This window comes from Nannobrachium achirus (genome assembly GCF_963921795.1).
Source record: "Nannobrachium achirus genome assembly, chromosome: 18".
In the NCBI taxonomy this organism is placed as follows: Eukaryota; Metazoa; Chordata; class Actinopteri; order Myctophiformes; family Myctophidae; genus Nannobrachium; species Nannobrachium achirus.
In genome coordinates this window covers 33,694,675-33,721,037 of record NC_137825.1, presented here as the reverse complement: position 1 = coordinate 33,721,037, position 26,363 = coordinate 33,694,675, and the positions used below count along the sequence as shown (strand labels likewise).

General features: G+C 41.9%; 2 protein-coding genes across 2 annotated transcripts in view; both read right to left on the bottom strand.

Moving 5' to 3' along the window:
• Positions 1-16,289: 16,289 nt before the first annotated feature.
• LOC308303039 (THO complex subunit 4-A-like) lies at positions 16,290-17,054 on the bottom strand (the record flags this gene model as incomplete). The annotated part of the gene is made up of 1 exon (XM_080747358.1): positions 16,290-17,054. One exon carries the CDS (start codon positions 17,052-17,054, stop codon positions 16,290-16,292), a length of 765 nt encoding a protein of 254 aa, XP_080603484.1.
• A 2,527-nt stretch (positions 17,055-19,581) lies between these two features.
• ttyh2 (tweety family member 2) overlaps positions 19,582-26,363 on the bottom strand; it is a 162,608-nt gene continuing 155,826 nt past the window's right edge. The window contains 1 exon segment of the mRNA XM_080748098.1: positions 19,582-22,705. Within this exon segment, the coding sequence (XP_080604224.1) occupies positions 22,625-22,705 (81 nt within the window). The 3' untranslated portion in view covers positions 19,582-22,624.

Genomic DNA, 26,363 nt, shown 5'->3' with positions numbered 1-26,363 from the left:
ATTGACAGGAGACTTTGAACAGACTAACGGTTTATGGCATTATGTTGCTCTATAGTGTATCTATTTTTCTTTGTTGATGCTGTTATGTGGATGAACTAAATGACATGTTGTATGTTTCGTTTCATACAATGACAAATAAACATCTTATCTGATATATGTATCTTTTGAAAATAGCAGATCTACAAGCTCACAATGCATCGCAGTGGCTATTTTCAAATGGTAATTTGATGGTAATGGTATTAAATGTCTTGTAATCAAAATCTACAAAGTAACAACCAAAGTTGTGGTTTCTGAGATATAGTGGAGTAAGCTAAAGTACTGAAAATTTGAAATATTCCAGTAAAGAAAGCACAACATTCCTCAAAATTGTACTTCAAGTAATAAGTAAATGTGTTACCTTCCACCACTGCTTATTTTTCATGTACAATATGCACCTTTCATTGGTTGAAGAGAAATCCACACTAGTTTCTTAATATTGTTTAATTTTAAAGGTTGTCAGAATCATGACATTTCACTTTGATCACTGTGATTAATTGTAACACTACTATTGTGAGTAAAGGATGACTTAAACCATGTTCAACCTATCTCCATATAATTACTCCTTAATAATGCTGAGGATAATGGTACATTTATTTTGTGGACAGTTCAGAAACTCGCTTACCAGTGACATCTTCAGGCTTTTTTTTCCTCTCAAAGAGATTTCAAATGTTATTTTATTTGTAATTAACGCAAGAACAATGGCTTCCATTGTAGCAACTTTCCAAGAATAGAAAGACTGCAGTTTCTATTAGCTTGGATTTCTCATCAATGAGGTAACTGGTAGGTGGGATTCTGAGCTGTCCACAGCCCTCCTCTGAGACACAGAATAGTATAATAATGTTTAATGATCATTAGTGAGGACCAATTATATGAAGAAGATAGGTTGAAAGTTGGTTAAGTCGTCCTTTAATGACTTGATTTCTTTTTGGCATTGAAAAAAAAACATTTCAATTTGGGCTTTAGGCTTTAACAGATAAATGATAAAATATACAAAGAAATAACTGACATCTAATAACAATAACAAAATTAAGTGAATGGCCATAGAAAATAAGAGAAATCGAGCTCAAAGCTAAAATGAGCTTTGGTGAGCTTGTAGAACAGCTATTTTCAGGGGAAACAGGCACAAGCCTAAACGAAGCAATCAGTTTCACCACTTGAGCTCTTTTACATCCACCATTTTCAAAAAGAACCTTGAAAGCAAGGCCAAATAAACAACTTCACTTCAGAAACAAGCCAAAACAAAGGCAACCCAAAACTATGAATACAAGTGGCTTTAGGAAAACAATAAGCAGAGCTGGCAACACTGGGCAGGCTAGCATTGCCGGCTACCGAGTAGTCATCTGAATGCAATGTTCCATCACCTGACTTTTAAATTAAAGTTTGCCAACTAATGCCAGCGGACTACAACAGACTAGCCTTGGAAACCCAGGCTTTTATTTTGGCGATCGGTGTAAGTAGTCTGTTTGGTAGAGAGACACCTTAACATTGTCTCCATTGAAAACTGTTCACAGTAGAGGAGCTTCCCTCCAGTGGTAAGTCTCTACGGGTTCACTTCTTTAGGATGACTCATTCAGGTGTGAATAGCTCGGATATGACGCTTTAAGTTACTGCGACGTCTGAACCGTTTCTCACAGTGGTCACAAAAGTAGTAGTTTTCTGAATGCATCACCTTGTGAGATCCGAGGGCCCCGTCAGTGCTGAACCATTTGTCACACCGGTCGCAGTGATAGGGTTTCTCTAGTGTATGAATCCTCTGGTGACGGTTGAGATCAATTCTTTGGCGAAACCTTTTCCCACACTGCTGACAGTGATAGGGTTCCTCTCCTGTATGAATCATCCGGTGCTGTTTCAGACCACTTCCAAAGCTGAACGTTTTCCCACACTGCTCACAGTGGTAGGGCTTTTCTCCTGTATGGATTCTCTGATGTTGTTTGAGACTAACCCTCTGGCTAAACATTTTCCCACACTGCTCACAGTAGTAGGGCTTTTCTCCTGTATGGATTCTCTGATGTTGTTTGAGATGAACCCTCTGTCTAAACGTTTTCCCACACTGATCACAGTGGTGGGACTTCTCTCCTCTATGAATTCTCTGGTGTTTGAGATCACCTCTCTGGCTGAACGTTTTCCCACACTGGTCACAGTGGTGGGCCTTTTCTCCTGAATGAACGGTCTGGTGTCGTTTGAGATCACCTCTCTGGTTGAACGTTTTCCCACACTGGTCACAGTGGTGGGCCTTTTCTCCTGAATGAACGGTCTGGTGTTGTTTGAGATGACCTCTCTGGTTGAACGTTTTCCCACACTGGTCACAGTGGTGGGCCTTTTCTCCTGAATGAACGGTCTGGTGTCGTTTGAGATGACCTCTCCGGCTGAACGTTTTCCCACACTGGTCACAAACATGTTTCTTGGCTGGTAGTTGGGGAGGAACACAATCTGGGATGGAGAATGAGGGGAGATAAAGAAACCACAAAAGGATTAGAGATAACATACGCTATATTACCAAGTCATAATGTCCTTATTTTCTTCAGATTGACACAGTAGGCCTAGAGTCTGTTGAATGTGCCATTTAACCAGTTAATACAGCATATCGTCGCTGGCGGGTGTAAAGTCCAAAATTACTTATAACAGCCCCTGAACTGTAGTGTAGTGCAGAATAAGGCCACGCAGCATACCGAGATCACGTAGAGTTGTTTTATTTGCCCCACGGGACCACGTGAAAACTGTAAAGTAATCACAGTAATAAACACACATATTTTTAAGCATGAAATTATAAACATGAAATATTCTTAACATCATTGTCCTTGTCTTTTTAAATGTCCGTTTTTAGTGTTCTTTTAAATGTCCATCAACCATGAAATGAATGAATGAAATGTCCAGATCACAATGAACTTCAAGGTCACATAAACATAGAAATGAAATTAAAACAGTACAGACAAACAAACAGGTGGGTAACATACCGTGTTCGCCTTCTGCTAGAACACATTCAGGAGTGTTAGTTCTTCTTTTATTATTTTAAATTATTATAGAGAGACCCCCTCGCGGGACAGACTCCCTTCCTCTTCTGCAAACAGAGCAGTTCTGACAAACCCAGAGGCCGACAGGTGAAATAAGTAAGCATTGATTGAGTAAGCAGTGATTAGGGCACCTGGCCTGCACCCCACAGACCAGTGCACCTACAGATGGCACTATTTCACAGACAGTTACCCATAAAATAAACAACAATGAATAACACATCAGAACCTTATTCAAAAGGTAAATAAAAATACCAAAACTCAACAGCCTTACAGCGACCGTTACACTGCCACCAAAATTACAGTGATTTACTATTGCTATAATGAACTATTAGGCTGTAGAAATCAGTAATTTTCTTATCAAACCAAAACACCTTTCAGTTTTTATTCAACTTAAATTGACTTTCAATCAAGCAAATTTATGCATTCAACATTTTGATCAAGTCTTTATTACAAAGTATCCACTTTGACCTTTAATGAACTCAGGGCTCATTCTCAACCAGTACCACCAGCTTTTGGACTGGACGTTCAAGAATGGAAGGTTGAGTCAGACGTTCACCCTTCTTTCCCAAGTTACTCTGTCCCAACTGAACTTTGACTTTCCGGACCAGACCATCATCATCTTCGTTTGCCTCAATGATTCTGGCAAGTTTCCAGTCGTTCCTGGGAGCGTTGTTCTCCTTGACAATCACAACATCCCCAACTTGCATATTTCTTCTGGCAGTGTGCCACAGTTGTCTGAGCCTGATGTTGGCCAGATACTCTTGACGCCATCTGCTCCAGAATTGTTCTGCGATATATTGAACCTTGCGCCACCGTTTCCTGGTGTATAAGTCTTCCTTCACAAAGTTGCCAGGAGGGGGAAGAGGCACAGATGACTTCATAGTCAGTAAGTGGTTCGGTGTCAGCGGTTCAAGGCTCTTAGGGTCATTGATGAGGTTTGTGGTGAGCGGTCGACTATTCACAATTGACATTGCCTCATAGAAAAACGTCCTCAATGAGGTGTCGTCCAACCTTCCGGTTGCTTCTGCTAGGACTGAGCACATCACACTCCTGACCGTCCTTATTTGACGCTCCCATACACCACCTCTATGACTTGCCTCAGGAACATTCATGAGGAAGTCACATTGTTTTCCCGCCAGGTAAGTAGAAAGTCTTTCTGAGTCTAACTCCTTTAGACCCCTTTCCAACTCGTTTTTCGCTCCGACGAAATTCGTACCTTGGTCTGATCGAATTTGTCTCACTGCTCCTCTGATTGCAATGAAGCATCTTAATCCGTTCAGGAATGCATCTGTAGAGAGGTCCTCCAACATTTCAATGTGGATGGCTCTGGAACTAAGGCATGTGAACAACAGGCCATACCGCTTGAACTCTTTCCGGCCTTGTTTTGTGTAGAAGGGACCAAAACAATCCATTCCACTGTAAGAGAATGGAGCTGAAGGTTCTACTCGGTCGGCAGGCAGATCAGCCATGTGTTGTTCTGCGCTCTGTCCCCGTGCTTTCCTGCAGGTGACACATTTTTTGATGTGCTTAGCCACTGTCTTACTTGCACCTATTATCCAATAGCCGTTGGCCCTGAGCTCATTCAGTGTCATCCCTCGGCCTTGGTGCTGTGTCTTCTTGTGACAGTGATCAAGTATTAACTGTGTTACAACACCTTCCTTGGGAAGGATTACTGGGTGTTTCAGGTCAAGTGGTGACGAAGATCTTTTCAATCGCCCACCCACTCTGAGCACTCCATCCTCAAGGATAGGATCAAGTTGATACAGTTTGTGAGTTTTAGGTAGGTTGACAGAACCTTGACTGAACCCTTTCAGTTCTTCAAAGGCTTCTTGTTGAGCTAGCCTTATGAGCGCAAGAGAGGCCAACCTTCTTTCTTCGACAGTGATTGGTCCCGACTGACCTTTGTTTGCCAATCTTCGAATTCTTGCAATGACATTTAGGGCTTGCTGCCAGTCGGAGAATCGTGATATTCTATCCAGAAAGCTCTCCGTTGCTACGGCATCCGTTTTGAGGACCTTTACTTCTGGATCACCCAGTAGAAGCTCTGGGTCTCCCTGGTGCACAGCTATTTCTCGTTCCCACAAGAACTTGGGTCCCGTAAACCAATTAGAGTCCATCAGGTCTGCCACCTTGAGACCTCTAGACGCGTGGTCTGCAGGATTCTCTTCCGATTCAACATAGAACCATTGTTCATGATCCGTAGTTTCTCTTATTCTCTGTACTCTATTAGCAACGAAGACATGGAAGCGTCGGGCTTCGTTCTTGATGTACCCGATCACCACCTTCGAGTCAGTCCAAAAGAACTCCTGGTCTATTTCCAACTCAAGTTCTTCTTTAAGGACGTTGCTTACAGAGGCAGAAACTGCGGCTCCAGTGAGCTCAAGGCGTGGTATTGTGACCACATTTGAAGGTGCTACTCTCGCCTTTCCGATGACCAGAGAACAGTGCACTTGCTTGTCAGTCACAATTCGAATGTAAGTACATTGCCCATAACCATGGGTACTGGCATCTGAGAAATGATGCAGCTCCATTTTTTGGATGATGCCAGCGTTCTCAGGAATATAACATCTTGGAATCTGAATTTTCTCAATATTTGCTACATCTTGTAGCCATGTTTCCCATTTCGGCTTCAATTCAGCAGGAAGGGGGTCATCCCATCCAACACCACGCTTGCACATCTCTTGCAGAATTCTTTTCCCAATCAGGATGAACGGAGCGAGAAACCCCAGTGGATCGTACACACTTGCCACTGTGGATAGAATTCCTCGCCGCGTGGCAGGCTTCTCAGTGAGGGTGACCTTGAATGAGAACATGTCGGACTCCACATTCCACTTCACTCCCAATACACTTTGCATTGGAAGCTCACTGTAGTTCAGGTCTACATCTTTCACTCCACTTGCACATTCAGATGCTGGAATGGCATCGAGCACGTGTCTGTTATTGGACACAAATTTGTGGAGGTGTAGCTTTCCTTTGGCAAACACTTCTTGAGCTTCACCGACCAGATGTATGGCGGCTTCAACTGAGTCAACACTGATCAGTCCATCATCTACATAGAAGTTCTTCTGAATAAAGCTCGCTGCCATCGGGAAATCTTTCTCGTATTGACTAGCCAGGTGTTTCATGCCATAGTTGGCACACCCAGGAGATGAGGCTGCTCCGAAAAGATGTACTAACATGCGATATTCTTTGAGTTCCGTTTCTGTATTCCCATCTTCCCACCACAGGAACCTCAGGAAATCACGATCTTCGCTGCGGACATGAAATCTGTGGAACATCTTCTCCACATCACACGTGACTGCTATTTTGGTGACGAAACCTACACAGCACTCCGATGAGTCCATTAGTTAGATCCGGTCCTGTGAGTAAGTGATCGTTCAGAGAGGTGCCTCCATATTTAGCCGAACAATCAAAGACGACCCGTATTTTTTCGGGTTTTCTTGGGTGATACACCCCATGGTGTGGGATGTACCATGTATTTCCCTCTTCTGATGGGCTTCCTGTTTCTTCAGCATCCCCATCCTGGAAGACACCTTCCATAAACTTCTTGTAGTCTTCTTTGTACTTGTTATTCTTCTCCAACTTTCTTTTCAGGTGTTTCAGTCGGACTGTAGCAAGCTGTTTATTGTTGGGAAGCTGAGGGCGCTCTCTGAAAGGTAAGGGCATCTCCAGATGTCCTGCCTTGTCATATTGAACATTCCCGTTCAAGAACTGTAGAAACTGGATATCCTCTTGCGATATGCTCTTGTCTTTAGGATTTGTGTCCAGAAAATCACTCTCCAAAGCTCTGATCACAGACGCTGGTGTAATTGGAGGGATTTCCTTTACAGAAACACGATGGCAGAACCCTGTCACATTATTTGAGCTTGAATGAGTCCCGCACCCAACTACACTCCAGCCTAGGTCTGTCTTGACCGCATATGGCTCGTAATCTTCACCTGCTATTACTTCTTTCGGTTTCAGAGCTCTTGCGCAGTCGTAACCGATGAGTAGTCCAACAGGACAGTCCAACAAATCAGGCATTTCTTTTGATATGCTGTGAAGATGAGTCCAGCGTTTTGCTGTCTTGCGAGTAGGAATGCTATTCTGCTCCAGTGGTATATACTCTCTTGTATACGTAGGTGGCAAGTCAATTTTATCTTGCGAAAAGTAACCTCTGACCTTTAGGCCGGTCACTCTTTGACATTTGACAACTGAGCCTCTGTCAGTCATCGTTGTGAGTTTCAGCTTGACTGGCTGAGTATCTGGTTGAATTTTCTCTGCAGTCTCTAAGTCGATGAATGTGTTACTGCTTTGTGTATCTAGCAGCGCATACACAAGGGTTTCGGGACAGGTGCTGTCAGCCGATGACAACCATACGGGAACAATCATCGATGTACGGTCACTGCTGTCTCCGGTTACACTACACGAGACCGTTGAAGAGGTTGCCTGACTTGCCTCCATCGCCTCTGACTCTGTCTCAGCAGAGGGCTCCTTTTCTTCAGGAGTTTCTTCGTGGAGCGGAGTTGGATGGTTTCGTTTACAAATATTGCAAGTAGCTCGCTTTTTGCATTCTTTTGAAACATGGCCAACTCTGAGGCAAGCAAAGCACATTTTATTTTCAATGACAAATCTTTTCTTTTGGTTCAGTGACAACGCTGCAAACTTCTCACACTTAAAGATGAAATGGCTCTGCTGGCAACATATACAGCTCACTGGTTTTGTCCTTGTTGACGGGATATTTTTGGAATTCACTGATTCCCCTTTTCCACTTTCCGCTTTATTTGATTTAGTGGTTTTAGGTTTGTGAGACACTTCGGTTGAAGTTGCGAAGACACTTGCTCTCGCACGCTTTAGTTCCTTCCCAGGTTTTTCGTCCAAATGTTTTAAGGCATGTAGGGAGGTTATGGGGTTGCACGCTGCACGTGCCTCCTTTGCTACAAACTCCGCAAACACTTTGAACCCCGGAAATGGTTTCCTTGCATACAGAGTTTCTGTGACATATTGGTTCCAGCGTGTGGTGGCCCAGTCTGGAAGTTTGTGAACCAGTTTCTGATTTTGTTCACAATCATTGAGCACCTGTAACCCATCTACAAAGGGCATCGCATTATTGCATGAAATCAAGAAGTCACTGTACTCTCTCAACTTGAATGAATCTTTTGGTCCAATCTTTGGCCAGTTGTTGATTTTCTCTCTGAAGGCCCTTTGCACTACAAAAGGGTGACCATAGCGTTCGTTGAGGGCATCCCAAGCTTGGTCGTATGCGTCCTCATCGCTCCTATAGAACGTGCCTTCCAACACACTAAGTGCTTCTCCACCAACATATTTCTTCAAGTAGAAAAGCTTGTGCACTGGCTTTACACAGCTTGAATCAATTAGAGCCTTGAAGCAGGTGCTCCATTCGATAAATGTTAGCGGATCTCCTGAGAACACGAATGGCTCTGGTGCTGGTAGCCTATTCAGCGTTAGAGACTCTTGCAACGCTTGAACCAGCGTGACTTCATGCACGGAAGGTTGTTGTTTTTTCACTGTGACAGGAGAATGTTGAGGGCCATTAGAGGCTTTATCACGGAGAGTATTACTCCTCTGCCGAACATTCACTGGTTCTATGCTACCATTTTGGGAATCTAATTCGAGCACTTCTTCCAGCTCTATGCCCCTTCTTTGAGCATCCACTTTGAGCTCCTCTTCTGCATAAGCATTATATTCAGCTTCAGCAGCTTCCAAGTCTCTACGATTTTCCAACTTTCTCAACTCCTGTTCAGCTGCCATAACCTCCAAGTCCTTTTGTGTTTCCAGTCTTTTTACCTCCAAGTCCTTTTGTGTTTCCAGTCTTTTTAACTTTTCCTTTTGGGCTGCAATTTCTTCCTCTCTTTGTAGTTCAGCCTTTTTTACAGCCAACCGTGCAGCGCTTCTCGCCCTTTCAACCGATAATGCTTGTGAGTTTTGGCTTCCTTGCTGGCTGCCCCGTTCAAGTCTCGAGACAGATGAGCCATAAATTGACTTGGCGTCCTCACGTTGCAGTAGCTTGAGAGTTTCCGCCTTAGCTGCCGCTGGGTCGAACTCCACAGACTCAGCCTCAGCATAGCGCCTTTTCAAAAGATCAACCACCTGATCAGCTACGGAGACACACGTGTCCATTTTCCTCCTGATGTCTTGTACAGGAGCGGTTACAGCCCTGATGCTCTCATAATCCCTTTTCAAATCTGACTCACATTGTTGGATAGTCAGTACATAGTTCTCCAAGTCTGTTTTTGAACATTCATTTTTTAGTTTTAAACGGACAAACTGAACCTCTGTCTTAAAGGCATTGTATATAGACAAAAATCTCCATTCCCTCTTTTTAATGTCGTTGTCCTTTAAGACCTGCATTTTCTCTGTAGGGCGTTTTTCCCTTTCTGAGCGTCTGACTGTAACAACCTCAGATGGTGGCTCTGTGACTTGTGTTACAGGCTGTTTGAAGTAACTGTAGATCTCTTCTATGCGATCCTTGATTCTCTCAATTTCTTTATCATCAGTTTCCGTTTCCAACTGTTTTTCAAGTTGAGCCTTTTCTTCCTTTAACAAGGCCATTATTTTCTCTGGGGGTACCACACCTTCAGACATTTTCACCTTTGTTTAGAGTGGCTTTGCAAAGCAGGAATTATTACACCCAAAATGTATGAATTGAGATGTTATTTTTTAAACAGAGTATTTTTTAAACACCCAACCTGTAGGAAATGATGAATTGAACCTCTTGAATTGCACCTTTTAAATAACCAAACCCAAAATGAAATGGCACCTCTTTTAAATCACAAAACCTTCATGAAATTGTTTTTTAAAACCACCTCTTAGGGAATCAAACCTCAATGAAATAAAATTGTATCACCTTTTAGAATGGGTATGCATACCTTTGGTTTTCACAAATAACAATGGTATCAAAACCAACCTTTAAACCTCTTAGGAAAAACTCAAAACCTCTTATCTTGTTCAATTGAAACCACAAAGGAATATTGATCACAAAATATTTCCCCAAATCAAATAACCATCATGGCAGAATGTCTCTTGATAAAACAAGTTAGAATACCTCAGATACCTTTTTTCCTTTTCACAACAAATAAATATAATACCACGTCAAAGTAGCTATTTTTTCAACTTTCTTTTCCTCTCACACGCACGCACATACACGCAGCTAGACCTGCTTCTGACTCTTGCACACGCACGCACTGAACCTTTCCTGTGGGAAGTGATGACCATATATGGAAGACGCCGTCGCTGTGTTCTTGTGGCCGCCTGGCGCGACGACCCACTGCAGCGCGGACCTCTCAACTCCTCCGCCGGCCCACCGATCCGTCAGGGGTGGATAGTAGCTCACGTGCACGTCGCTAGCAGAGCAGATCCGTGCTGGGAATGTGCGGTCTTTGTTGCGTGGCACTGCGAGATGAGTCCCTCATGGAACACGCTGTCCTCGTAGTGCTGTGCGTGGAACGCCGCCACGCTGGTGGTCCGCTGGTCACCGCTGTTGATGCGAGGTGATGGCCGACGTGCGCGTCTCAAACCGGGTTCTTCCTCCAGCGGCGATGGCCACGTTTTCACTATAACAGCCCCTGAACTGTAGTGTAGTGCAGAATAAGGCCACGCAGCATACTGAGATCACGTAGAGTTGTTTTATTTGCCCCACGGGACCACGTGAAAACTGTAAAGTAATCACAGTAATAAACACACATATTTTTAAGCATGAAATTATAAACATGAAATATTCTTAACATCATTGTCCTTGTCTTTTTAAATGTCCGTTTTTAGTGTTCTTTTAAATGTCCATCAACCATGAAATGAATGAATGAAATGTCCAGATCACAATGAACTTCAAGGTCACATAAACATAGAAATGAAATTAAAACAGTACAGACAAACAAACAGGTGGGTAACATACCGTGTTCGCCTTCTGCTAGAACACATTCAGGAGTGTTAGTTCTTCTTTTATTATTTTAAATTATTATAGAGAGACCCCCTCGCGGGACAGACTCCCTTCCTCTTCTGCAAACAGAGCAGTTCTGACAAACCCAGAGGCCGACAGGTGAAATAAGTAAGCATTGATTGAGTAAGCAGTGATTAGGGCACCTGGCCTGCACCCCACAGACCAGTGCACCTACAGATGGCACTATTTCACAGACAGTTACCCATAAAATAAACAACAATGAATAACACATCAGAACCTTATTCAAAAGGTAAATAAAAATACCAAAACTCAACAGCCTTACAGCGACCGTTACATTACTTTTGAGTGCAATTATGTAAGGGTTATGTAAAGAAAATAACCAGTATTCAATAACCAGAGATTTTCTTTAATAATTTAATTGGTTCAATATTATTTTATGAAATCCTCAGACAAACTTTCACCCACAGGCCTACTTGAATTAGTCCATAGGCAACTTTTTTTTTAATATAATGGAAAAAAGAAAATAAGAATAAAAAATTCACACTGGTGTGATTTTTAAGTAGTGTCCGAATGTATAGTGAGCATTAATTGTACCCTAATATAGTGGACTGAAATATCCCACAATGCATCTGGATTTGTAGGGTACAGTCGGGTACATTCGATGGTCACTAGTCGAGCGCAGCTACCCCACGATGCACTGCACGGCGGCCGCTGCCAAGCGCATACAGTGTGCACAGTGCACACGCGCAAACACACTGCAGGCACTTTTAGGGATATGTTGAGCTAATCAGTCTAAAAGTGCCAAATTTTGCACAGATGTAGCTCAGGGCATGCTCTAATGATTTAGCTAGGGCGCCCGAGTCGGCGACATTCGGGGTCGCCACAGCGGCCAAATAAAGTTGGGCTCCCATTGACTTTCTATACAGGAGGAAAATACCCAGAAAAACATATTTTTTCTGGGTATTGAAGTAGGATGTGAGGAGTCTAACTAGGGATTGTCATGATGCTGAATCCATTGCAAGCATTTGTTTTGCACAAAAAACATTCCTTGGGCTATAAATGGCCTCAGAAAACAATGCATGTATGGGTGAGCATTCATGTTAGTCGGAGGCCTTAGGTTTTTTTTCTCGTGCTAATCAGTCTAAAAGCGCCAAATTTTGCACAGATGTAGCCCAGGGAATGCTCTAATGATCTAGCTAGGGCGCCCGAGTTGGCGACCTTCGGGGTCGCCACAGCTCCAAAAAACACCCACAAAACTCTGAAAAGTGATGACTCAACACTTTATCACTAAACCATTGTTTTCTTTTTTTTGTGGGGTAAATTTACTTGACTCTTGACCCTAAATTTACCCCCTTTTGATTCTGACCCAAATGCATCCAGGGCCTTATTTGGGTCCCCATCCAGGCCCATGCATTTAGGTTCCCATACAGAATCAATGGGGATACATTTACTATTATAATTTCTTTTGTCTTAGGAATGCGACGAATACAAAAATATATATAGGCCTATATATAGAACTCAAGTCTCCATGGCATGACTAATCAATAGGGAAAAAAGGGGGGTGAAATACTCCTTTAATAGAATAGTATTGGCATCAAAAGGTAGCATACTTAAAGTACCAAAAGTAAAAAAAAAAAAATGAAAGTGGCAGATCTACAAGCTCTGTGCGTTGTGAGCTTGTAGATCAGCTATTTTCAAAGAGCGTAGGTATAAAATAGGGCTAAAGTGGTTGATGTATGTGTATATTACAACTTATACCTGCAAAGCAACTAGGAAGTAGTCTGACGTTTTCAAATAAAAGTAAAAGTACAATATTTTCCTCAGAAGTAATGGAGTAGAACTAGAAGTAACAGTACAGAAAATTATAAATAGGCCTACTCCAAGTAAAAGTTCCTAAGTACAGTACAGCATAAATTAATTAACCATAGTTACTTTACACAGCAAGTTACACGTGACTGACAGAGGCCTACAATGAAATCGTCTAATACTCCCTTGTCCAAGTTGTCCCTTCATTGTTGTTCATTCTCTCTCCTGTTCAAACAGCCTGGGCCTTAATGAAGATGAAAGAAAGGCTACAAAACAAACGTCACGTACCTGTTCTTTTTAACTTCATCAGGGGATTTAGCATGGATTCAAACATCCTCTTTCCATCCTCCTCTGACAACGTTTTGGAGACCATCTTCTCCCTTGATTTGAAAAGCCGGAACAGTTCGCGTTCTGTCCATTTGGACAATCCACATCTGAGGACCGGAGTAACCAACTGGGTTCTAAATCTACTTGACATTTTATCCACCTTGAGTTGTCCAACACCTCCGAGGCTCCGACTGAGACCCACACACTGTTGGAAATAGACTAGGCTGCCTTGTCTGCGCAGAGGGCCTTTGATTTGGTTAATGAGAGCTAATCATGGAGCTAATAAGACACACCTGGCTGCAGTGCAGGTGTAAAAAGTACTAAAGGTCTTTACTTGAGTAAAAGTAATACTGCAATGTAGGCCTACAGTGTTGTCTGTTAATCAAAATGTACTTGAGTAAAATTACCAAAGCATTGGCAAAAATATACTTGAGGTATCAAAAGTGAAAGTATTCATTTGTAGAATGCCCCGTTTGTGTTTCACAAGGTATAATTATACAAACATAATGAATAAAAATGTATTGAAAATAGCAGATTTACAAGCTCACAACACATCTGCTGTGATGCATTTTCACCTTGTAGATCAGCTATTTTCAATTGACAAAGTTTAAATAGGGCTGAAGTGGTTATAATGTATGCTTTTTAATAATAATCAAAATCTACAAAGTAGTAACTAAAGTTTTCAAATAATTTACTATTGTCTGCTCTGAGTTGTAAACTTGTAGTGGAGTAGTAGAACAAGCATTGGAAATTGGAAATACTCAGGTAAAGTAAAAGCACCGTAACATTTTACTTGAGTATATTATTTGAGTAAATACTTAGTTGAGTAAATGTAATTAGTTACTTTCCACCACTGCCTGGCAGCTACAGCTAGTTTAATTGTCTTACAAAAACCTGTCTTACCATTTACTGTATATTATATATAATAATATAGATTGTATGATAAAGCTTTATATTTATTTATAATATCTAATAACTCTGACAGTCCCTATTTGAGTGGTGCTCCAACCATTCCGTCCATGTCCCTTTTATGCTCATATATGAGATCCCTGATGTCATCAAAATTAAGCCAGTATCTTGGAATGTCCATAGATGGATATAGGCCTACTGTGTCAGTCTCATGTGGTCTATGAAGTCAGACATTTTATGATGTCAGTCATCTCCATATTTGTGAAAAGTTTAATTTGAGCATTTTCCCATTCAAAAATGTGAGAATATTAATTCACAAATAAATGAATACATTAAACTATATATAACATATCTCTAAGCAAAGTGCCGATGAAGCCGGTCGATTTGAGATATGGCCCAAGTGCCTGCCACCCAAACTGTGGGAGGACTAGCGCGGCAAAATAATGTTTATCCACAAAGATGGAAAGAAAGAAAGGTCGGACATGTATAGTCTGCGGTTGCCCTGTTAGCAGACTAAACAATTCTGAGGTCACAATCTCCTTCTTTTGGCAGGAGATTCTGACATAATCGTCGGGGGCAGACCTCCATTCAGAAACACCCCCACTTAGAAACATCCCCATTCAGAAATACCCCCACTGAGGTTAGGGTTAGGGTTTAGGTGACAATAATCATCTGACTTTCTGCAGACCCAGGCCAGAACATGGTTATGTATTGGGACAAAAGTAAACCATACATCCAGCTTTGTCTGTTTGTTTGTATATATTTATGTCCCGCACAGCTTGTCATTGTCCAAAGATAAATCCCTATAGGTGATGAATGAAACCCAGACTTTTTAAAGTTTCAGTAGCCTAGTTAGTTAAGCAAATAATAACATAAGTTGGTGGTGAGGTAAATCACCCCAATAAGACAATTTCGTACTAATACATTTCATACTAAAACAGACAGAGTGAAGCGTAGGAGCGGTTTGCACCGCTCAAAAAAAATTACACAGATGCTTTCCCTGTTTTAACAGGTTAAGACAATGTACCTCCATGAAATAACCAAATGCAAAAAAAAAAAAAAAAAAGAGACTTTGCTGTTGTTTGTTTGGACTGTGACCAGTCTGTTATCTGTTTGAACCTGTCAGGGGCTTTGAACCCCCTACCAGCATCACTCTCAGGGTCTGAGTCACTTAAGCCTCTCCACCACGACAAGGTCACAGCAAGAGGAGAGGAAGAGGCCCTGAAAAGGACCGTTTTTTTTTATAATAAAGGTTATTCAGTACCTATACAATCTATCATTGTGTGTCTCTCAATTGGGCTTTTCTGATTATGTGTGATGTTTTCCACTGTCACACTACTGTACACGTCAGACTGGCTTCAAATCCAAGTAGCCTTCTCTGTCAGTGAAACACATTATCTCTGCCAGATTTGGGCCAGTCTATGTCAGTCATCATCTATGTCATGACATAAATTTGACACAAGACTCTGTGTTTGGGCAAGGTTTCAGCCAGATCCAACCCTGCCATTTTGTCTTTTATTAGTTCCAAAACATTTTTTCATTATTTTTAGATAAAACGTGGAGCAAACAAAAAACAATTGGGCAAGAACTTTCCTTGGGCCTACTAGCAAGATACTTGTTGATTAGATCCAGCCAGCCAGACAGGCAAAAAAATCTATAATCTTCCGATTCTTCCCACTTGCCTTTGGCCTGGTGTTTGAAGACTATGTGCCTGTTTACTTTGGCTGCTGATCAGTTTCAACAATAGCTCCTCGAGCTGTCCGCTTCCATGCTGGAGTAAGCGCCATCCTGTTCCTTCCTGTAAGTAGTAACCAAGGAACTCTTTGAAGAAGTCTTCAAGGTCCTCTTCCTGCTTGTCGCAGGGTAGCTACTGGTGGTCATAGTAGCTACATGACCCCATCATGATGTGGGGTCAAGAAATGGCCATGTCCTGAAGAAGCTCTTCTCTTGCAAGGCTGGTTTATGGGTGGTGGGGTTAGCAGGTATGATCCTCTTGTTTCTTTTCCTTTTTTTGGTGATCGTCTTCTCTCTAGGATGGGGGGGGGGGGGGGGGGGGGGGTGAACAAACACACTGACAGGCGACATAAGACATCTCTAGACAGCTCTGTGCCTCCTACAGAGCCACACCAGTAAAACAAAAAGAGGAATCACTTTGGGAAAGAAATTGGTGCACAATTCTGATTCACATTAGAGGATGCCTGTGTACAATACCCTGCCCTTTTGAAGGCTGTAAAACCTGCCCTTCTGGGCAGACAGGAGGGGAGGACCGGGGATAATGATGGGGACAACGGTTTCATTCTTTAGCTGGTGTCCATCATGTCGTTCCATGCATCTATCTGGGCGTCAAGTTTCTTCACAGGAAGACCCGCTTGCTGTGGCCAATGGCTCCTGCGGCGCTGTGACCTCGACATCTTCTGCACGCCTCCAAAGTGGCCAGTGTCGAAGCGGTTCAAATGCATGCCTCCACCGCGCTTGTTGCCACCCTGAGCAGGCGGTCGCCGCTGTCTCTCAAACTGTGCAGGGTCCATCAATTGTATGTGCATGGGGCGCCCGTCGAGTGTCCAGCCGTTAAAGCGTTTTATGGCGTCCAGGGCGGCGTCCCTCTCATCGAAGTGGACATCCGCGATGCCCAAACTTTTCCCGCTGTATTGGTCGTATCGGACTGCGGCCTTCTTCAGGCGGCCGACGGAGGTGAAAAGCTCCACGATGTCCGTATCTGTGACACCGAAGAAGAGGTTTGAGACCAAGAGCTTGCCTCCGGTTTCCGGGGCGCCGGTCCATCCGCCTCCGGCGCCAGCACCGCCGTTGAAGTCATCGTGATGATGCCACTTGGGCCTGCCGTACTGCGGGGCTCTGCCTCGGCCGCGGTAACGCACAGGGCCACCGTATCCTCCTCTGGTGGGTCCTCCGAAATGACCACCACCACCACCACCACCACCTCGGCCGCTGCCACGACTTCCACGACCTTTTCCCCCTCCTGCTCCTCCTCCTCTCTGCTGCTGCTGCTGTCTGTCCTGTTTGATGATGTCGGCCAAGGACATATCCATTTTGTCATCGGTGGCCATCATGCCCTCAAGTCCTCAAAAAACAGATGCGAAGACTTTTTAAGTGAAATACAGAAACATGAACTGTAGTAGCAGCCCCTCTTTGGTCCAATCTGGCACACTTGCCTTGCTAAAGTGTGACAGCCTGGCCTGGACAGAACAACAGTATGGATCGCAAGGGTCCTCAGACAAGCACTGTGCACTGTGCAAACTGAAATTAACTCCAGCCTTCCTGAGCTTTTATAGTGTCTGAGTGATGTCACGCGATGTCATGAGTTAGTTCTGACTTTACATTGTGATTGGCTGAGAGAGGCATTGTCAAAGCTTCTGAGTGATGTCACGCGATGTCATGAGTAGTTCTGACTTTACATTGTGATAGACTGAGAGAGAGAGGCATTGTCAATGCTTCCAAATATAGAAACAATTGACCTACTTGAATCCTAACAGTGGTTAGTGAGGCTAGTTATTGTGGTCTTCACGTATTAACTAGAAGGTTTGCGCCCGATTCGCCGCTACTCACATCTAGAGTACACACCCCTATATGGTCAAGCTGATATAACAAAGTGTGCAAGTGTGGTTGCCGTGACACAAGTCACACTTGCAAATGAATTCCGTTCTGAGAATTCCGTTCGCGGCCTAGACCATTTGAATTTTCCCCAGTCAAGTCAATGGGGAAAATGAATTCATTAATACATTAATGGCCATATATGGAGATCTCTGTGTCAGTCCTTAATTGTCCCCTTTAATATGGAAATCAATCAATATTAAGCCCATATCTTGGAATGCCCAAATATGGACATACTGTATGTGTCAATCACATGTGGTCTATGACGTCATACATTTTTGATGTCAGTCATCTCCATATTTGGGAAAGGTGTATTATTTTTAAGTATATGCATGCTGCCCATATATGGGGATCTCTGTATCTGTCAGTCCTTGTCCCTTTTATGCCCATGTATTTCCCATTCATGTCATCAATATTAAGTCTATATAGGCTATTGGAATGCCCATAAATGGACATGTGGTCTATGACATCAGACATCTATGAGGTCAGTCATCTTCATATTTGGAAAAGTTTAGTTTTAACATGAGCTTGTAGATCAGCTATTTTTGCTATTTTTATGACTTTCTCTGACTTTGAAGTTTAAATCTTTCTACAGATGTGCCATTTCAAAACTTCACGTGTCATGCCATTGGCAAAACAGTTTAGATTTTGAGGGGATTTGCAGAACATTGAGCTTGTAGATCAGCTATTTCTTGCGATTTTTATGACCTTCTCTGACTTTGAAGTTTAAATCTACCTATGAAGGTGGATTCTGCTCAATGAATGGAGATATCCATAACATTAGAAAGGCAAAACAGGGAAAGAAGCTTGTGGAAAAAATGCATTTGCAGGACATTTTCAGGATAAGAACAGTAAATACCGAAGCATTGAAACGGCACATCTGTATTTGACTTATGGCCCAAATGTGTGACACCAGAATTGTTGGAGGAGTAGCGTGGCAAAATACATTTATCTAGGAAAGGAAATAAAGATGGATGGATGGAATAAAGTCAGACAAATACTGACTCAATATTCATACGTCCCATTTATCCGACTAAGGGTTAGGGTTAGGCATAGTTTTACTGAGGTTAGGGTTAGGTTTAGGCATAGTTTTACTGAAGTTAGGATTCACCAGGTTAGCATTCACCAGCGTCGGACGAATGGGACGTCGGACAAATGGGACGTCGTATATATCGAATTACAAGTAGTAGCAATAACAATATCAATAAATATAACAGTGTAAGAGATAGATAATTGCGACCGTTAAACAAGCCCCACCGGCTGTCTGTCAGTCTGTCCGTCACGTCACACTTTTGGCCCTACTCTTATCTTCAGCACCGTTGCCCCTATCCATGCCAAACTTTGCACACACACTCCTTGGCTGGCAAACCACAACCCCCGCCCCTGATTTCTCACATGCCGCTCTTCTAGCACCACCATGAGGTTGCTTTTTGCAGACAACATTAATGGACACTGCTCCTACAGATGTTGCCAACAATGCCACTTACAGGCCAATTTGTGTATACATGCGACCTGATGTTCGCTTATCTCCTGATTAGGGAGTCTTACTGGTATAATATACAACAGTACTAGGGTTAGGATCCGGAGGAATCGGAGGAACCGGATAGTCGGAAACGTTTGTGGAACCGTTACTTCATCACACTGTCAGAGCTGGTTATGTGGACTTATCGTCTGCTATACAATTACAATTCCAGCGGTTCAAATGAAACCAAATGGACCCATAAGGGTCCATTTGTACACTCTCAGAGTTGCAGACCTGTTAGGGTCCATTTGGAACCGTTAAGGAATCGGACCGTTAAGACTTAAGACAATTAAGAGAATCATTAAAATGTAATCGTTAAAATCCCAACACTGAACGTCCAAAAGTCTTTGAATGACGGAACAGCAAATACTACCAACAATGTCAGAACTCCAAAAAACGTGGACAACTCTTCTCAAAAGTATTTTTTTTATTAAATTCACAATTATACCCCATGCCTGGAGCCACACACAATTATCACTCAAAAATGATCACACTCTTGATGGCTGTACAGAACATGCACACAAACAATAAAAAACTAAAAATAATAATAAACAATCATATTAAAAGATCCCTATACATTAAAACATTATTGGTCAATAGGAGAATGCATTTTTTGGTGATATGTATTGTGATGAAAAATCAAATAAGGTCATAATTAGTCAGGTTATCTTGCTACGTGTATTATTTCTCTGTATGTCATAAAGAGCAGCACATTGTACAAAGTGGTGGCCAGAGTTTGATTTGTACAACTTTATTGGAATGGAGTGGTATGCAGGAAACACAGCCAATTTGCAACTTTCGGACGTATTTTTGGGCTTGTCGTTATAGGTGAACATTTGTATTTTATAGTTGCTTTATATCATTACGTTTTTGTCTACTCTGTCTTTGACGAGTTAAATTTCCCCCATGAAACGGACACTTCTATTCATCACGTTGCTGGCCAGGCCTGGAATCTAACCTGGGGTAACTGGGGACTCCAGTTGCCCAGGCGGGCTCCCTAACCATGCAGCTATGCCGCTTTCAATCAATAAAGTTCTGATTTAATAAGGTGGTTCTGATTTAAAACTGGTCGAAACATAAGCCGGTTCGCTTCCAGTTCCATGAAAGCACCAATAAGGTTCCAATAATCTAGAACGGAACCAGTTCTAGCACCAAAGTTATTTTGGTGAGAAAAGGGGGCCAGAGTAGACCGCGCAGACGGAAATTTAGGGAGAACCAGTTAGGCTACTGTAGCCTATGTAGATGAGGTCGATGTTAAGCTCCTTAAGAGGGATGTGAAACAATGGTTTCAATGATGAGAACTTTGTTATGCTCCACTGTAAGAGAGACAAATTAGAAGATGTATAAAAAAGAAGTTACTTCATAAAAGTGGCACATCAGAAAGAAAAAAACGTAACAAAAAAATAAGACAGCAGTCCGATATAGTACAAGTTATTTACAGAGGTCTTGGTTCAAAAGTATTGACAGTATTAACAAATACAGAACTGTGTTTGTTCTGTGCGCACGTGTGTGCGTGCGTGTGTGTGTGTGTGTGTGTGTATGTGTTCATTGAAATAAACCATAACATACTGAAGTAAATTCCTCCCTCTGCCATTTGACGATAGTGTTGGATTACTGCTTCACAACAAAGGAAGCATAAATCACACAATGTTTTAACATAGACTGGAATTTTGTGGAAAACATTGACTTTGAGGACAAACAAGCAGTTTATAGGCACAAAGAAATATGCTTGCATGTTTGACGAGAACTTTAACTTCGGTGGACACACATCAATAAGTATCAGTAGTATTGTGAATCTCCTTAAATCATATCATCGGAATCCCTTGAGCAAGTGCAGAAAAATAAATCGACAGGCATCGCATCATTTTCTCTCCATAATATATTTTTTACAAACATTTGACACGTAGACTGACTCGAAGCCTAATTTGCAGCAAATAAAGGCTCTGCAGCCAAACTCAATTTAAACATAAAAAAAATAAGTATGTCAGCCTTTATTTATTTTATTTATATACATACATTATATCTTTTCAAGCTGCAATCCATAACCTTTTTTAGTGTGTGAATAAAACATGATTTTGACCAATCAACTACAACCTCAACACACATCACAGGTAAGGTGTAAAGAAGTGGGTGAAATTATTTTACTATGCGGTCGACACATGCTGACACTTTGCACCTTAATCCAACGCACTGTTTTTTCTCGCGTAAAAATGCCTTCTAAACCCTATGTTTTCTGAAAAACTTAAAATTGTATTAAAATAAATTACAAAACTTAATGTTGCTGTATTCTGTATATAGCAACAACTAAAGCAAAAGAGCTTCCTAGACTGGAATAGTAATACCGATACTTACAGGGCGTAAAACACTGATTTACGCCAAGTGATGTGACAATTGACTCACTGACCGCCACAACACGAGTTTCACGAGATATACATGTTTGTCCAGGTTGCCAACACGAGTTTCACAAGTTATTAATTTTAATTCATAATTATAAAGAATATTAAAAAAATTATCGCCACAATATATACTGCATACACAGACATACAGTTGACCAAATTCTTGCACGGCAGAGCCCGGTGTTGGCTTCTTACGCCACTCGTCTACCCGCTCTTCCATCGAGATCCTGTGGACGGCTAGGACCACCTACTGGCCGGCAAGTGTTAACTTGTGACGCTCAGAATGCAGGGTATCCTTTCTGTATTATTGGGCTTGCGTGTTCGGGTCCCGGATTCCGAGGGATAGGTGCGAAAGTTAGGGATTGCAGCTTTTTTAGCCAACTTCTCCAATGAAAAGACTTGAGGGCAGCGGAACTATTACCGACATGAAGGAACACATGATATATTAAATGGAACGCTACCTACTCCAGGTATGGTTCCATTAGTCCTGAGACAGCACAGTAAACATACAGAAACAAGACTATGGGCCCTATTTTCGCCAAGCTAAACCCTAAATCACTAAACTTCTTTGCCTTTTTTTTTTTTACTATTTTGATATAGTTCAAATAGCTGATCTACAAGCTCACAACATGTCTATGTAAATCAGCTATTTGAAGTATTTTAAAATGTTTTTTGAATGAGAAGTTTAGGGGTTTAAGGTTTTAGCGTGGCAGAAAATATGCCCCTTGGTCTATGATCTTGTTTATGTGTGTTTACTGTGTTTTAGAGTTTTATTTATTATCTGCTGTAGCATAAAGTGGCCCGGTTTGGGACATATTACTAAACTTGACCTTGAGACAGCACAGCACAGGACGGTGGTCCTGGGTAGCCGAGAAGAGGGTCCGACGCGTTACTGGAGACGAGTGGAAGACACAACCTGGACATGTGCACCTCACACACCAGAGGTTTTGCGGGAGACGGTAAAGTGGGAGTACATGTGTGCTCACACACATACACACGCACTCTGTACAGTACGTTGTCTTGTGTGTGTATGGTCATGTGGCGGCCGTTTCCCTCTCGGAGAGGAGGGGGTGCGGAGAGAGGATAATGATGGCGTTCTAGGTATGGTCTATACCTGGAAGTCGTGTCCAAAGTGTCTGCTTTGTTCCTCGGTCATGGAGAGGTAGGTTGCCCTCATGCTGGGAGAGTACTGTGGTGACAACGACACAGGCAGATAGATGCAGACAGGACACAATGCATTAAAGGAATGTCACACAATGGGAGGCCAGCTTTGCCTAGAATTATTGAATGATTTAACCAGTGAAAAATAGCAGATATACAAGCTCACAGCGTGGCACCGAGTGCCGCGCTGCGAGCTTGTAGATCTGCTATTTTGGAAAACGTCGTGAAAATGTGTGCAAATCTTTGAATATATGTATTTTCAAAGCGAACGTTTGTAACTCAAATTTTGCTTCTGGGGGGTCCCTGGAACTAGATATTTTGAGATGGGGGTCCGTGGCCAAATAAATATAATTCTGGGGGTCCTTCACATGAAAAGGTTTGAGAACCACTGACATAGTAGTCTCTCAAGAACAGACTAGCTGAGCTCCAGTTAAGTGAAAAGGACCTTTTCTTTGACGATGGCTATAGCCAGATTGCTGACATAGAAACATAGGTTTTTCCAAAAATCTTAGAAGGATTCAAAAGACACAGAATCGGGTCAAAATTCGAATTTTCACGACTTTTCAAAAAATTTTCACTGGTTAAAGCATTCAATAATTCTAGGCCTAAATGGGTTTTTAAAGCATGTTCATGTTCTGATATCGATTGGGCCAATTTGAATTGTTTTACCAAATGGATTTAGTTCTAGGACAGCGGTTCTCAAGTTTTTTTTCTTTAACCAAATGGACCCGTTCCGTATGAGAACCACTGTTCTAGCAGATATTCCACTTCATTAATAAATTAGTCCACGATATGATTCGTCATGTGACGAACAGCGGAAATAGCCGATCCACAAGCTCACAACCCATTGGGATGCGCCGCTTTGTGAACATTTTGTAATAATTTCAAATTGTTTTCCCTTTCGTCAAGTAGATCGGCCATTTTCACTATTCGTGAACAATGTTTTGAAAATGTTTTTCATTTTCAGAAAACTTTCACTATAGGCCCAGAATAAGAATGCCAGGTTGCGAGTGGATAATTTATGTCTGTCAAACTGGCGTTGGACATAGATTATAATGTGTACAGTATTTTCTGGACTATAAGGCGCACCTGACTATAAGGCGCACTGTCAATGAATGGTCTATTTTCAAACTGTTTTCATATATAAGGCGCACCTGACTATAAGGCGCACATAATAGACGCTACCGTTGTGTTATGCATCCAACAGATGGAGCTGTGCTAAAGGGAATGTCAATGTCAATGAATGATCCATATATAAGGCGCACTGGACTATAAGGCGCACTGTAGTTTTTTGAGAAAATTAAAGGCTTTTAAGTGCGCCTTATAGTCCGGAAAATACGGTACATAAAACAGGTAGGCAAAATATTTTTCAATTAAATAAATCCCTTTATCGATGACACATACAGTAGTTGGGGACAGGCAGACAGGATTGTGAGGTGAACTATGAGGGAAGGCCCTCTTTTCCACAGCATTTCGGCCCAGGCTATTTAAGACCAACAACACATTGAGTATGATATTCTGTATGCCTTCATATCAAATAAACAAATACATGTATGAATGTGTTTGTTTATATATTCTCACTTTGCTTCTTAGTCTGGCCATGGCCCTATTTGAGTTATATTTCCAAGCGTCACCAATTGTGTTAGCAAGTCACGGAGTGAATCACATTTTACATTGGAATCTACTGGTCCCGCCCGAATCAGTCTGGACCCCAGGCTAGTATATTAACACCCTGTATGTAACAGTATTGTAAATGTGGCGTTACCAAACTTCCACTCGGCTGGTGTTACTTCTAAAGCGTGTATACTTGGGAAATCTAGACTGTATAGTTATAGTAGACCACGTGAATACGATATGAGATCAGTTTATTTGATGCACATCAAGTATGAAGACATGCAGAATATCGTCTGTCGAGTTTCAGGATTGAAATGAAAAAAATAGCAGATCTACAGGCTCAAAACGTGCCGCTTCGCGCATTGTTCCGAGCTTGCAGATCAGATATTTTTTATGCTTTTGTGTGACGCTGCAGTATCACTAAGTAAGGGCGTTATCGGATGGAAACCTTTGTATCTCCAAGTTTCAAATTTGTTTGTTCTTTCACAAAGTGGCTGTTCTCACTAGTTTAAATCATTTTTAAAATGATAAATGCAAAACGAATGGTTTTGGACATACAAGATTTTCACCCGACAACGACGATATCTGAAACTGTCACTGGAGTAGCAGAGCCGGGAACGCCACCGTCGCCCCCTGCAATGTTGTGTCCCTCGGCTTGGTACCCTAGACATAATTCGGCCCTTGGGGAAAACTAATTGGGGAACCCTGCATTATACTATAATCTGTCAGAGTTGGTCTTAAATAGTCTGGGAGAAACGCCGTCCAAACAGTGAGGGTCGCCGTGACATGATTCAGTCTGTTAGAAATCAATCATTAGACTGCGTGTGGGAGGAGCAATACCAGGACAACAGGAATTCTATAGCGCCACTGACTCCAAGGCCTGGCGTCTAGCGCCACCCAGTGGCCGCACAAGCTATAGAATCGGATGTGGATTTTGGTGGTGGACTACTGCATGCATGGATAAGAGCAGTGTGCGTGCGTGCGTGCGTGTGTGTGTGTGTGTGTGTGTCTCAAGGCCATTATAGTTAACGAAAAGTAATGAAATAGCTAAAACTATGTAAAAGGAAAATAAGACATTAAAAAACATGTATTAATTGAAATAATAATGAAAACAAGGCTTTATATGAAGAAATCCGTAGATTTAGTCTTTAACAATACTTCATACATGAGCCAAGTATTTTGGGTGGATAGAAAAATATCTTCAATTTCTTTAGTTTTGTGCCAGTTTTAACTTGAGCTTTCAAATACAGGTAAAACAAATAATTAAACTAATAAAAAACGTAACTTTAACCAAGCCTTTTCAGAAAATAAAATAGATTAATATAACAATAAATTAAACTAAACTAGCAGTCTCACATTAAATACTACAATAACCTTGGTGAGTGTGTGTTGTAACTTGTGGGTCCAAGGACAGCACTACCAACCTCTCAACACTAGAGGGAGACAACATCCCTACTAAGTCAGACAAACTGGAACTAGGGCAAAAAATAATAATAATATGAATTCAAAAGCCATGCAGAACAGGAAGACATCAGAAGGAATGGGAGCCAGTAGGAGGAAAGGATCAAAGCAGGAATAAGGAAGAGATGCAACAGAGGAAAGACAAAGGAAGGTTTTTTAGAGTTGGGGGTTTAGACTTACTCTGTCACTATATTGCTGAGAGTATACCTCCAAAAGTTGATTATTTAAAAATAAAAAGAAAAGAAAGAGGAAAGTGTAGAAATGAAAGATACAAACGCACATAGAAACAACAAACAAACAAACAAAATATATAAAAGAAACTGTTAGCTGAAACGTATGGCGCAGCTGTGGTTGTAGTAACTAAGCAAGGGAATGGGTGGTTAGATTTTCAGCATACCGATGGGGATTCCGGGTGGCAATAATAATGCCTGAATTAGAGTTGATTGGGCATTATGTCGTGCACCAAAAATAGCAGATTTACAAGCTTATATGTTATGAGCATGTATATCTGCTCATTCCCACATGTGAACTAAGAAAATATTAGGTTTAAGCCTTTGTATTTGGGCATACTCTCTACGCACTCTAGAAGTATGACTCTAGAAACTACATTT